General features: G+C 45.1%; 1 protein-coding gene across 4 annotated transcripts in view; it reads left to right on the forward strand.

The window, feature by feature from the left end:
- The window catches only part of POMT2 (protein O-mannosyltransferase 2), a 45,452-nt gene that overhangs the window by 3,075 nt on the left and 29,222 nt on the right, over positions 1 to 13,155 (forward strand). For all 4 annotated transcript variants that reach the window (XM_082451258.1, XM_082451259.1, XM_082451261.1 and 1 more), the window contains exons 2-4: positions 5,028 to 5,112; positions 9,631 to 9,735; positions 11,492 to 11,600. In XM_082451258.1, the coding sequence (XP_082307384.1) occupies positions 5,028 to 5,112; positions 9,631 to 9,735; positions 11,492 to 11,600 (299 nt within the window). The remainder of the gene's footprint in view (positions 1 to 5,027; positions 5,113 to 9,630; positions 9,736 to 11,491; positions 11,601 to 13,155) is intronic.

Consider the following 13,155-nt stretch of genomic DNA (forward strand, 5'->3'; position numbering starts at 1 on the left):
TACTAATATCCAGACCTTTCTGTCATGGGCACTGTCAGAAACTTGACAGAGACTTATTATGTCTCCCACCTTGGCCCATGTGAGCCACTGCAGCGGGACTTCACAAGCAGTGTGCTCAACCAGGTGAGCTTTATGCACTAAAACCACGTCACTCCAGCAGGAAAACCCAAGTGACTGAACTAGAATTAAGTTTGAATCCCATAAATCCCCAACCGCACCCCCAGGCTGATCCAGAATTGCTGTTAGGGGAGACCAGTCGAGCCCAGGAATAGTCAAGGAAGAATCTCAAATTTTCAAAATAGGTTTTTATAACCTTCCACCCCTTTTGTTCTGATCATTACCCAGGTGGTGGCCAAGAGGAGATGAACACCTAGTTAGGTGACCAAACTACTTGACTAAGGTGTGTGAACAAGGAGGAGGGTGAGGGAAGTTGACTCAGAAATCTTTTTGAGAAGACTGTTCAGTGCTTGGCAATATCCGATACCTGTGGATGGTCTGGAGTGTGGAATGTCATCAGATTTTTGGCTATTGAGACATTGCAAAAAAAAAAAAAAGGTGTACCATTGTCAGACTGTAGATGGTTTGGAAAGCTGAAAACACAACACAGTTTAGTTCCAAGGGCCGCAGTGATATAGCTAGAGTCATGATTGGACTGGAATAGCATCATCAACACTAACTCGAAACGGTGTCAACAGCAGTGGGGCACCAGTGACAGCCTGGAACGCGGAGCAAAGTCCTTATACAGTCAGTTTCCTTGGAGTGGTCAATACCCCACGCAATGTGGCTTCCTTTACTGCAAGGCAAACACGCCAACCTTTGGCAGGAGTCTCAAGTTACCACAATGTAGCGATGGCTTCTGCTTTGGAGGCATATAGTCCTTTACTTTGTGTCCAGTCCGTGGTGGTAGATGTGTTTCCATGCCTGGTGTATTGATGTATCCAGGTGGCAATGCAGCAGTCTGGGTGGTGCAGGTTTGATCAGCAGCTTGATTCTAATCAGTCTTATCAGAATACTGGCCCTTACTGGGGGCATCTACATGAGTGATCCAGATTGTCCCATTGGCAGGCAGCCGTGATTTTTTTCCACAGTTCTTGGCTCTGAAGAGGGGTGTTTTACATTTCTTAGTATATAGCCTTACAAGTGACACACCAGATGATTAGGCCAATGGCAAAAGCCTAAGGGTAAATAAAAATATAACTTGTCTGTTCCTTAGGAGTATTGTCTAAGGCAAGGGTGATGACTTTCAATTCAGTGCGTTGTGCCAATCAACCCTTATTGCAGTCGGTCTTCCAGAAATGTCAGTAGGGCTGGATGATAGCTACTGCCCTGTGGACACTATGTGCTTTTAATTTAGCCTAACCATCAGTGAACCAGGCACTAACATTAGGAGGAACCTCTGGGAATCAGGACCCCACTGAGTCAGCGGCTTTGCTTCAGGTGGTGGAGTGGAAGATAGTTTCTTCCAAAGGGGCAGCTGCCACCTCTTCTTGAAAAACCCAAGCTGCCTCTAGGGCCAGGCCGGCTATACTCTTGAATATACCACTTCCATTTCACCAGCGAGGCTTGTTGAGCCCTTCCGTCGTTAGCCATAGATTTCAAGTTGACCCACTCCAAAGTGACAGTATCAGGCCAAAGAGTCCTAAGGTCTTCATGGTTCAGGCCCTCAAGTTCAACAAGAGCTTAGTAGTAGGTTGACAGTTGCCCCTTTAAAAGGGTGTGTACTTGGTGCCTACGTCCAGCAGATGGCGCTCTTATCGTGGAGCACTCCAAGCCCCCCTCCCCAACCCCCTGCCCCGAAATTCCATCTTTAAAGCTGTAATGTCCCTTTCTCGTCTTGTGATTTATATTATTTCTGTAGGACCACTTGGGAGGGGACAGGATCACCTCTCACTAATGTAGCAGTCTGTCAATGGGATAATCTTGGACACATATGGGATAAATATGACTATGCCTTCAGCAGTGGGAGACACAACTGTAGTTGCAAGGGCCCTACCCACAAGGCCACTTTCCCTTCCCTTCCCCGCTGGGAACTTGGCTCAGACCCTATCAGCTGAATTTCGGTGCTTTTTCCCCTTTCAACTAACAAGTCTAATAGGCCTGCATCAGGAGCTATAATGACAACCACCTAGAGGTTATGCCATTCCCAGGTGGGAGGTGTGGCGAGTGCTGGATGCAGGGCGCAGGAGGAGGCCTTTTTGCTCCTTCAGCCCCTCGGCAGGCTTGGCACCACTTCTTCCCAGGCTGCTTTCCTGTGTCTGGTGAGCACCTGGGCTTAGGGGCTTTTTCTTTCAGTCCCTGTGCACACTGCTATGGTCCTCCCTGCAGTCCTCGGCACCTTTGGTAATCCCTGCACCTAGCAAATCCTCCTACTCCAAGAGATTGAGTAGGTGCTCCTGTATCCAGTACGACTGTGAGCTTGAGTCCCTCTCCTCCCCAGAGTTCCCCACCACACGAGGATGGGTGTGTATGGCCTTTAGTCCCCTTTAGGGACAGGGAGACCTTAGCCCCACCTGTAATCATCTTACTCTTTAAAGCAGCTGAGATTGTGGCAGAGGGGAAGGGATCATGGGACACGGAGGGACGGAGTGGCTCTGAGCCTCTCTCCACTCAACCTCATTCATAGGCAGGACAGTGGGGGATTCTTACTACCTGCCTTCCCCACCACTTGGGCAAGAGCATTCGCTACCAGATTCCAGGGAGTCTTCTCTTATCCCCTAACCCAGTCCATCGTGGCCCTTGTCCTTTCTCTTAAGGAAAGCTATGACTCAGCATCCTATGCTTGTCACCAAAACTGTCAGGGTTTGGGGTTTTATTTTTATGCTACTTGCCAACTAATGAGTTAGCCTGTCAGTGTTTTATGGATGCTGGCAGGAGACAAAGTCCTGGGTCAGAGACAAAGGCCTTTATTTCTCACAGCACAGCAAGCAGGATGAGCATCAGTATGTTGGCATCAGTTCCCCTTGCCTCCAGTGTCCCGTGTGATACCCTGGGTCTGGATGAATGCCTGCACATGCAGGGGGTTGAATCACAGCTGAGGAGTGTTGATCTTGGGGAATCCGCTGTTTTATAATAAGCAGTAAACAAGACTGCTCTGTGTCCCAGAGGGAGGCGTGATGTCTTCCTCAAGGTTGCTGCAAGCATAACCCTGAGAAGTGGCCTGAGTAAAGAGCAGCCAGGACCTTACGTTCTTGGCGTACCCTGCAAGATCTGTAGAGCAAGAGAGAGCCAGAGAAGACCGTCCGTCCCACCACAAACACGCAGTAAGCCAAGAGGAAGCGTGACTATTGCTACTAGTTTTACTTGAAGTAAAAATCTTATACCCCTTTATCAATATGTTTCCAAACAGACTTCAAAACTAACCACAAATGTTGGGACAGTTTAAATAGTGCCCAGCACGTGTGGGACTTTATAGTCTGCAAAGATCTTTCCCATGTGTTACCTGATACCTCCCTGCGAGGTGGACCGGCAGGTACTGTTGTTGTCTTCATCACGTAGATGAGAAAAGGGATCCGGAGAGGGTGAGCGATTTTGCCGGGTCACGCTCCCACAGTGGGTGGCGGAGCTGGGACCGGGTCTCTCTTTTTTCTGCAAATGTATTTTGTCACACTGCTTGGAAGTTATTTTTCTGTTTGACATCGCCGTGTCACCGTCCTCATTTCATGTCAAGCAATGTGCTTAGCAGACGCAGAAGTAGATTTACCCTTCTGCCTATTTATTAGAACCAGTGTGTAAAACACACAAACAAAAAAAAGAACCCTACATTTTTGGTAAGAGCATGTTTTGCCCCTTATTTTGTAGGACAGTGATAACTGCTTATAGAAGCTGACCTGGGGATGGATAGTCACTAGAAAGCAACTGTTCTTCTGAGCTGCAGGGAGAGATTGACAAACAGAAATGGTCAGGTTCTGCTGGATTACTAGCCTGCCGCTGTGAAGCCCCCGTGTAGAGTGTGAAAGGTTTACTGTGGTTGTGTAGAAGAACAAGATTTTTGCATTGTGTTTAAAAGCTAGTGTATTAGAATCACTTATTTACTTGCGAGATAATTTTTAAATAATTTGTAAATAATGAGGATAGGTTTTTAGACTGGTTGTTAACTTAGTAAGAAAGCCCTCACTTTTTATATACTGGTTAGTTCATTATAATAAGGTCAGTGAGTTCATAGGTAGCAGGTTAATTATCACAAGGTTGGGAGCAAAATCAGACTCCAGGCACAACCATGGTCTATAGGCTCTTACTGATCAGTAGCCCACAGTGTAGTTTGTAGCAGCAAGAGTAATGTAGTTTCTAGTAGCAAAAATAGTCTTAGGGTTAGAAGTTAGCAGACTTGGGGCTTCCCTGGTGGCGCAGTGGTTAAGAATCCACCTGCCAAGGCAGGGGACATGGGTTCGAGCCCTGGTCCAGGAAGATCCCACATGCCGTGGAGCAACTAAGCCCATGCGCCACAACGACTGAGCCCATGTACCACAACTACGGAAGCCCACGCACCTAGAACCCGTGCTCTGCAACAAGAGAAGCCACTGCAATGAGGAGCCCTTGCACCACAACCAAGAGTAGCGCCCGCAACTAGAGAAAGCCCGTGCACAGCCACAAACACCCAATGCAGCCAAAAATAAATAATTAATAAATAAATAAATTTATTTAAAAAAAAAGAAGTTAGCAGACTTGGAAGAAAACTCTTATTGCAAAACTTTTTATAGTATAGGAAACTCTTTGCCTTTTTAAAATAAATAGAAACTCAAGATACAGAATAAGTATAGATTTAACTTAAATTTATGATAACTGGTTGGCAAGTATTTGCTAGCCTTTCTCATCTGTCTAAAAGAAGATTAAGGACCAGCCTGATGTCTTGCTTCCTCAAATCACTTGTGTCAAAGCTTTTTTTTTTTTTTTTAATCCAGATTTTCTCATTAATTGCTTGAAACTTAAAACCTTTGGTTTTAACTGTAATTTTAACCATGCTTTATTAAGGCTGTTTGGGTTGTATGATAATTTTAAGAATTTCATTTCTCTTTCTGTTTTCTTTTTAGTTGGGATGAAACTCACTTTGGAAAAATGGGAAGTTACTATATCAACCGCACCTTTTTCTTTGATGTGCACCCGCCTCTGGGAAAGGTGAGCAGTGTGGTGAATGACAGCGCTCTCCTAAGAGTTGGAGCCAAGTCTTAGATTTAGATTTAATTCTTGGGCTTGTAGAAAGAATTCCCTGACATTCCAGAACAGCTGCTTTCCTGGGAAACCTTTGGTGTTTCTAGGAGTCCTCTGGGCTCAGAAATGGAGAGAGATTCCATCAACTGATGGATGGATAAACAAAATGTGGTATTATCTATACAGTGGAATACTATTGAGCCATAAAAAGGAGTGAAATATTGACACATGCTGCAACATGGATGAGTCTCATAAACATTATTTTAAGTGGAAGAAGTCAGACATAAAGGGCCACATATTATATGTTTCCAGAATTGGCAAATCCACAGAGACAGAAACTAGATTGCAGTTGCCAGGGTCTGGGGGAAGGGAGGATTGGGGAGTGACTGCAAATGGGTGTGGAATTTCTTTTTGGGGTGATGAAATAGTCTGGAATTAGGTAGTGGTGATGGTCGCACAACCTTGTGAATAAACTAAAAGCCACTGAATTGTACACCTTAAAATGGTGAATTTTATGTATATGAATTTTATCTTAATTGGAAAAAAAAAAAAGAGATGGAGAGAAGGAATCTGTTGCATAAAGCAGAAATAGCTTAGGGGAGCTGATTGTCCACAAGGGCCTGAAACTCCTTTCCACTCCCCACTCCCAGCGTGCACGTTGTTTGGCTTGTTCCTTTCACATGATGTACAATTAGAAATTCCACCAATCAGAATTCATTTTACTCTCTTAAAAACAAACACCCCCGAGAAGGCTAATGGATTAGCCCTGGCATTTCGCTCAGTCCTTTCTTCCTAACTGGAGGCTGAGCTCTTTGATACTAAGGGGACAGGAATTTGCCTGGTATGAAGATGGGGAGTGTTCTTGGAGCATGGAGTACTTGGGGATGAAGGCAGGGGGTGAGGGGTGGCAGGGGTGGTGATCTGTGACAGGTGGGCTTAGGGGGAAAGCACCAGAGCATGGGGTAGGGACCAGGGACAAGGCCCTGCAGGTGGGAGGGGTGGAGAGGAAGGTGGGATAGGTGGCCTATTTCTTTATTTCTTTCTTTTTTTAATATTTAATTTATTTATTTGGCTGCACTGGGTCTCAGTTGTGGCACGTGTGATCTTTAGTTGCGGCATGCGGGCTCTTAGTTGCGGCATGCAGGATCTAGTTCCATGACCAGGGATCAAATCCGGGCCCCCTGCATTGAGAGTGTTGAGTCTTAACCGCTGGACCACCAGGGGAGTTCCTAGGTGGCCTATTTCAAAATTAGCTCCGAGCCCAGAGAAGGAGCAAAAAATGTCATGCCTCTTTCTGTCTCCTTTATAAGATAACAACAATAAGATAGGAGCAATTGAACAGTCTCTTTTAGTCACTTTAGATGCATTAACTTATATAATGCTCAGAACAACCTTATGAAGTGTAGGTACTGTTGTATCCTCATTTTACGGAAGGGGAAACTGGGACTCAGAGACGATAAGTAGTTTGCCATAGGGATTAAAGCTAGTAAGTGGCAGAGTCAAGGTTCAGACTGGCTTAGAGTCTGCTCTCTTAACCATGATACCACTGCCTGATGAACTTGCCTTGCCCCAGCATTCGGGCAAGTACATCTGTTACCGCTGTAGAATTAAGCCACAGAACGTGCTGAATATTTGCACTTGGCTAGCCTGGGAATCAGCCCACCAGTAGAGGAGATTTCCATAGGAAACCTAGCCCAGTCTTTCAGCTGGGGACTGCCTGTCTGTTTTTGGAGTCTGCTAGTGCTCAGCACAGTGAAGGCGTGTGGAAAACACTTGCTGATTTGTTTTTGCTGAAGCCTTCCCTTCCTCACATGTGGCTCCTGTGTGAAGGGAGAAATGTGAGGCTTCTCTCTAAGGCTGCCGCCAGAGAGTGTGGTCCATCTGCCCCTCTAATTTATCTCCTGATGGTCCTGTGCTCTACCTGGGTGAAAGAGAGTGATAAGCAAAGTAGCTTTCATAGGTTCTGAGGCCAAGTCAGTCAAAGAATCAAAAAGCCCCTTGAAGTGGTGAGTAGAACGTTTTCTCCTACAGTACTGACCCCGGTACCTGCCCCTTCACACTGGTCCCAGCCCTGGGCGCCAGGGGCTCCAGGGGCTCCAGGGGCTCCAAGGAAATAGGTACTTTTAAAAGAAATAAAAATACCTGCACATAGCAAAAAATTTGATCAGTACAGAAGGAAATAAAAGGTCAAAAGCTACCTTCCCTCACATTTTTATTCCTCAGAGGCAGCCAGGGTCACCTTTATTAACAGTTTCTTATATGTTCTCTCAGAAACTTTATACAAATATAAGTGTGTATGCATTTCTACACACACATATATTAGTACACGTGAACAGCACATTATGTATGCAAATGGGATCAGACTAAAATTGTTGAGCAACTTGTATTTTAAACATAATGTATCTTAACTTCTTTCCACATCAGTACATAAAATGTACCCCATTCTTTTTCATGGCTGTAGATTATAGATTATTCCGTTATACAGTTGTGCCATAAATTATTTTGCCTCTCTTCAACTGGTGGGCATTTATGTTATTTCCAGTTTTTAGCCATTACAAAAGGTAGTGCAATGAACATCCTTGTACATTTATCTTTTCATAGTTTTGCAGGTGTAGCTAAAAGAGCCTCAGCGGCTGAACTAAAGAGTCAAATAATCACATTTAGATTTGTGTTAGACATTGTTAAGTTTTCCTGCAAAAATGCTGTGATAATATATACTCCCACCAACAGTGTATGAGGGTGCTTGCTTCCCTCACATCGTTGCCAGCACTGGTATGATCATACTTCCAAAATTTTGCAAATTTGAGAGTAAAAAATGATATATCACTGTTTTCATTTGCATGTCTTTCTGAATTATGTTGAACATTTTTCCATATGTTTATTAGCCATCTGTGTTTTGTTTTCTATGAAAACATTTTTCTAGTAAGTTGCTCTTATTCTTATTGATTTGAATGAGTTCTTTAGTTAGGAAATTAGCTCAGGGCTACTTTTAACCTTATGGAAACTGAGAGGGAACTGAATTTTGAGTGCTTGTTAAATGCTTGTCAGAGTGCTAGGTGTTTTACCTACAACATTACCTCTAAGCCTCACAACCATCTGCAAGGAAGGTTTTATTACCTGTAGTTAAGAGATTATTAAGTATTGTCTATGATCAGAGAGCTAGTATGGGGGGCTCTGAGATCCAAACCATCTGTGCATTTCTTCACTCTACCAGGCCAGCCAAGAAGTCTGGGAATTTATGCCAGCACCAGGCGGGTCTGTCCTCTGAGATCCCAGGGGGGAAGGGACATTCATTAGATTGTCATTTGTCAGTTTAAGTTCACCTGGGTATTCGGATGGCTCTGTCTTCTCAATACCTTATATTACTTTACATTAAATTAATTAATATTAAATTAACTTCTGGACCCTGGGATTCCTTTTTTTTTTTTTTTAAATAAGGCTTCATAATAATTTACTGCTGAACTTTGGCTTCTCTACCTTGACACAGAACTACAGAGAGTGACTAACTGTGTTTAGAACTACTTAGAGAAAAAAGTGAGCTGGTTAGTGGTCGAAATCCAAGCCCCCACAAGCAGCATCGCTGGGAAGGGCTTTCCCTCCACACAGCCAGTGTATTCTGCCCCTCCACACAGCTGAACCCGAGCACAGGGGTCAGGCTGAGGCAGCCTAGGGCTGTTACAGATGCTTGATATTTGCTGACAGTTTTTATGTTTTAGCTGCTTCTGATTACGTGTGTGGAAAAGAAAATTTTACACTGTTGACGGTCAAGGAAAGACAGAAATGAAGAGGCTGATCCTCTTGAACGTTTTGAAGGATTTACAGCTCACAGTCTTAGTTTACAGTTGATTTGTTCTGTTTTGGGATGTGCCAGGGTGGCCTCCCTTTGGAATACTGGCGGTAGGAGAAACCAGTCCCTGGCCTTTTGGCATTGTTTCCACTGGGACTTCGCTCTTCCCCTCTGGGGAAATGCATCTGTCTTTGCATTCCGCTTTCCCATTTTCTTCCCTTCTCTCTATTCCTGGTGTGTAGCAACTTGGCCACTTTCCTCCTTCCTCATTCTGACTTGGAACCTCATTTTCTTTTCAGTGGCCCAGTCTCCCAGGAATCAGCCCCTGCCCATGGCCTCCCCCATGAGCTGTTGTGTTTTATTTCATAGCAAATGAAAGAAGGCTGAATGAGAGAGCCCCTCACTGGCCCTGCCCTTCGAATTGTGGGATTTTTTTCTTCCTAAATACTCAGTCTGCACTGTTCCCAAGAACTTGGCCTTAACACAAGAGAGGATTTGTTTCAAGCGATGAGCTCTGTAGACAAAAGATTCTTTGCTCTGCAACAGCTGCCGGAGAAAATGTCACAATGGTAGCTCCTTCTATGGACAGTAGTCAAGGGAAGCCAAGGTCTGGGTGCAGCTGGAGGGAAGTTCAGGGGGCAGAGGAATCTTCCCTCTGAAGTCTCTCATCTGTTTGTTTGTTCTCCTTCTCTCCTCAGATGCTGATAGGTCTTGCTGGCTACCTGAGTGGATATGATGGCACCTTTTTGTTCCAGAAGCCTGGGGACAAATATGAGCATCACAGCTACTTGGGAATGAGAGGAGTAAGGCTTCCTGACTTGCTATTGCCCGACTCAACCCTGGGGCCACACTCAGTCAGAAATGTTACAGTTGGAAGCCCTGGAGTGGTGGCAGGTGTAGATAAAGGGACTTTGGTGGGGGAGGATGATTGGACCTGCACCCTGTAGTAGAGATTCAGAGCTGGGGTGGGCAGGAAGGGAGAGGGAGGCCACAGATAATACAGCCATGACAGACAGGAGCAAGCGCACCCCGTCACCTGTTCTCCTGCCCACGTGAGGCATCAGATTTCAGATCAGAGGGCAGCCTGGGACTCAGGCAGCCAGGAATCTCCTGCAGTCCCAACATTGGCCTCAGCACATTGGCAGGCTACGCATCCTTCCCCTGCGGCCACAATTGCTAGAGTGTTGCCTACCTCTGAGGGCCTTTATTAACATTTCAGCATCCCCACACCCCTGTCACCAGGTTCTTCTCTCTTTCCCCACGAAGGTTTCAGGCGCACAAGGGGTTTTCCAGTCTTTTAAGGGAAGTGTGTGTTTGCCTGGTCCCTCTGTGCTCTGAGTCCCAGCACCAGCCTTGATGGGGCATGGCAGGGCCTAAACACCCAAATGTCTGGGGACCTTGTACCTGGAGCTAATAAGACCTGTGGAAACTGTCCTCCAATGTGGAGCTCTCAGAGCAGGTTGCATTTACAAGCCCCTTTCCTCAGGAAACTGCTTTATCAAAGCAGTTTAGATAAATGCCATGTGATTACTTGGGCTAATCACTGGCTTGTTTGTGTGGTCATATCATACCATATTAAACAAGAAGTGTCCACTACCCTCAAGTTCATATTCTTAAGTGATTCTGTGTCTTCCTAATGATGTTTGAATACCACATAGCATACATAATTGGATATAGGCCTGACTCACTGTGAACTTGCTATGGAAATGAGAAGGCCAAATATATCAGCCCTGTTCCCTTTCACACTAGAGCACATTGCTTTCTGCTAACAAAAAGTGACAACCCAAATGTGAGAATTTCCATTCCCCTGGGTTTGTCTGATTACTTTTGATGGACAGGGTAGGGGGATGGGGAGAACACTGGTGGTTAAAAACAAAACAAAACTGAAAAACAACCCTCCAGATGCTGAAGTGTCAAGCAGTCTTTTTTCTAAAATCAAAATACAGCCTATAGATTAAAGAGTGATTCCTGGTGTGATTGAAGAAAAGGACCAAGGGAGAAATAACGGAAATAACATTAGAGTTCTCTAAAATATTAAAACACCTTCAGAGAGGTATTTGTCAACTTGCACCCACTTTCGTAACAGAAGCTAGTGTTTATCAAGAACTTTCTGTGTGGTAATAAACTTTAGCTCATTTAATCTAAAAAGTAAACCCTGTGAGGTAGGAACTGTTAAGTTTCACATTACACAGAAGGAGAGGCTGAGATACAGAGACGTGACTTTGTCAAGGTCACAGCTAGCAATGATGGGACGGTCCATTGCCGGAGTCTCCCGCTTGAAATCGTGGGCCGTCTTGCCCACACCTCCCTGGCTGAACTTTGCTGATTTCTTGTCAGTGCACTGGTTGGTGCTTAATGGGAACGTAAATGTTGCTTGATTTGATGCTTCACTGTTACACCACCCCTTTCATATTTAAACATATTGCAGGTGATTTTAGGTCACCAAGTCATGCCATCATCAGGGCCCTCCATCTTAAAAGATTAGTTTGTACCAAGCCAAGTAGGTCCCTGATGCTTTGCTTAGTTAGTTACTTGACTGCTTCTCCTGTCCTTCCACAGTTCTGTGCGTTCCTCGGCGCTTTGCTGATCCCCTTTGCCTACCTCACTGTACTGGAGCTGTCCCAGTCCCTCCCGGCAGCGCTGCTCACGGCTGCCCTCCTCACCTTTGGTAAGTTGTCCTAGACCACGTTTCTTGGGATATTGACTGCCACACTATGAATGTAGCTGGAAATCAATATGCTTAAAGATCCTGTCTACGGGCCCAGTTCTTAAGTAACTTTAGAATTGGGTAAATGTATTACAAGTCTCCTTTTGTTCACTAGTAATACTTACATATATAAATACTTATACGTAGCAAGCCTTTATATTATTGGAGTGGTGAGTTGGTATGGGTAATCCCAAGGAATAGATTATCTCCAAGTTATCCACATTTGAGTTTGGAATGGATAATAAGTTTATGTGTGCTTGTGTGTAAGTGTGTGTGTGTGTGTGTGTGTGTGTGTGTGTGTGTGTGTGTTTGAAGGAGGCTTACAGTTCTAATTCTGCTTCTCTTAGGTTACTGTCAAGATTAGTTTGCATTCCTTAAGCTAATTTCAACTGAATGCAAAGGTAGATGCTGCAGAAGTAGCTGGGTGGCAGAGGATAACAAAATGGGAACTTTATTTCTGTGGGTAATTCTCACATGGCTAATTGAGAGTTGATCCGTAGAAATTGATCCTGTTTCTAGCCTTGCTCATATGAAAGTGAATTCATGACCTCATACAGCTTAACATTTGAAGAAGTCCAGACCAGTTTAGGTGGTTAATTTAAGGGCGATTCTGGCTTTGCTTTTTTTTTCTTTGTCTTTGTTGGGTTTTCGTTGCTGTGCGCGGGCTTTCTGTAGTTGCGGTGAGTGGGGGCTACTCTTTGTTGTGGTGTGCGCGCTTCTCATTGCGGTGGCTTCTCTTGTTGCAGAGCACAGGCTTTAGGCGTGCGGGCTTCAGTAGTTGCAGTACACAGGCCTTAGAGTGTGTGGGCTTCAGTAGTTGCGGTGTGTGGGCTCAGTAGTTATGGCTCGCGGGCTCTAGGGTGCGCGGGCTTCAGTAGTTGTGGTGCACAGGCTCAGCTGCTCTGCGGCATGTGGGATCTTCCCGGACCAGGGATCAAACCCATGTCCCCTGCATTGGCAGGCGGATTCTTAACCACTGCACCACCAGGGAAGTCCCTCTGGCTTTGCTTTGACAGATAATGTTGCAAAATTACAGGATCTCTTTCTAGAGGACTGGTGGCTTTTTCCTTGGGTCTTTAATTTCCCTCTTCAGTTATTCGTTTATTCATTTTTCATTCCACAACTATTTTCAAGCATCTACTCTGTGCTAAGCCACTTTCTTGGCCTCAGAGGATACGCTGATGAGACACTGCTATCATGGAGCTTGCTCATTAGTGGGGCAGATGATAAATAAGCAAGTAAATTAAGTCTGTAATGTAGCACCTTAAGCAATAAGTACAATGTAGAAAATAGGGTAGGGTAAGGGATAGAGAAATGGGGAGTGATTCTGTTTTAGGCAGGGTGGTCTGTGAAGAGCCCCCTGAGGAGGTGGCCTTGAGCAGAGACCTGAGTGAAGCCAAAGATTAAGCCATGCAGAGATCTGAGGGAAGAGTGTTCAGGCAGAGGAAATAGCATGTGCAGTGGTCCTGGTGCAAGGCACCACTTGGTGGATTCAGGGAACAGCAAGAAGACCAGT

The sequence above is a fragment of the Balaenoptera physalus genome (genome assembly GCF_965194825.1).
Source record: "Balaenoptera physalus genome assembly, chromosome: 2".
Lineage (NCBI taxonomy): Eukaryota > Metazoa > Chordata > Mammalia > Artiodactyla > Balaenopteridae > Balaenoptera > Balaenoptera physalus.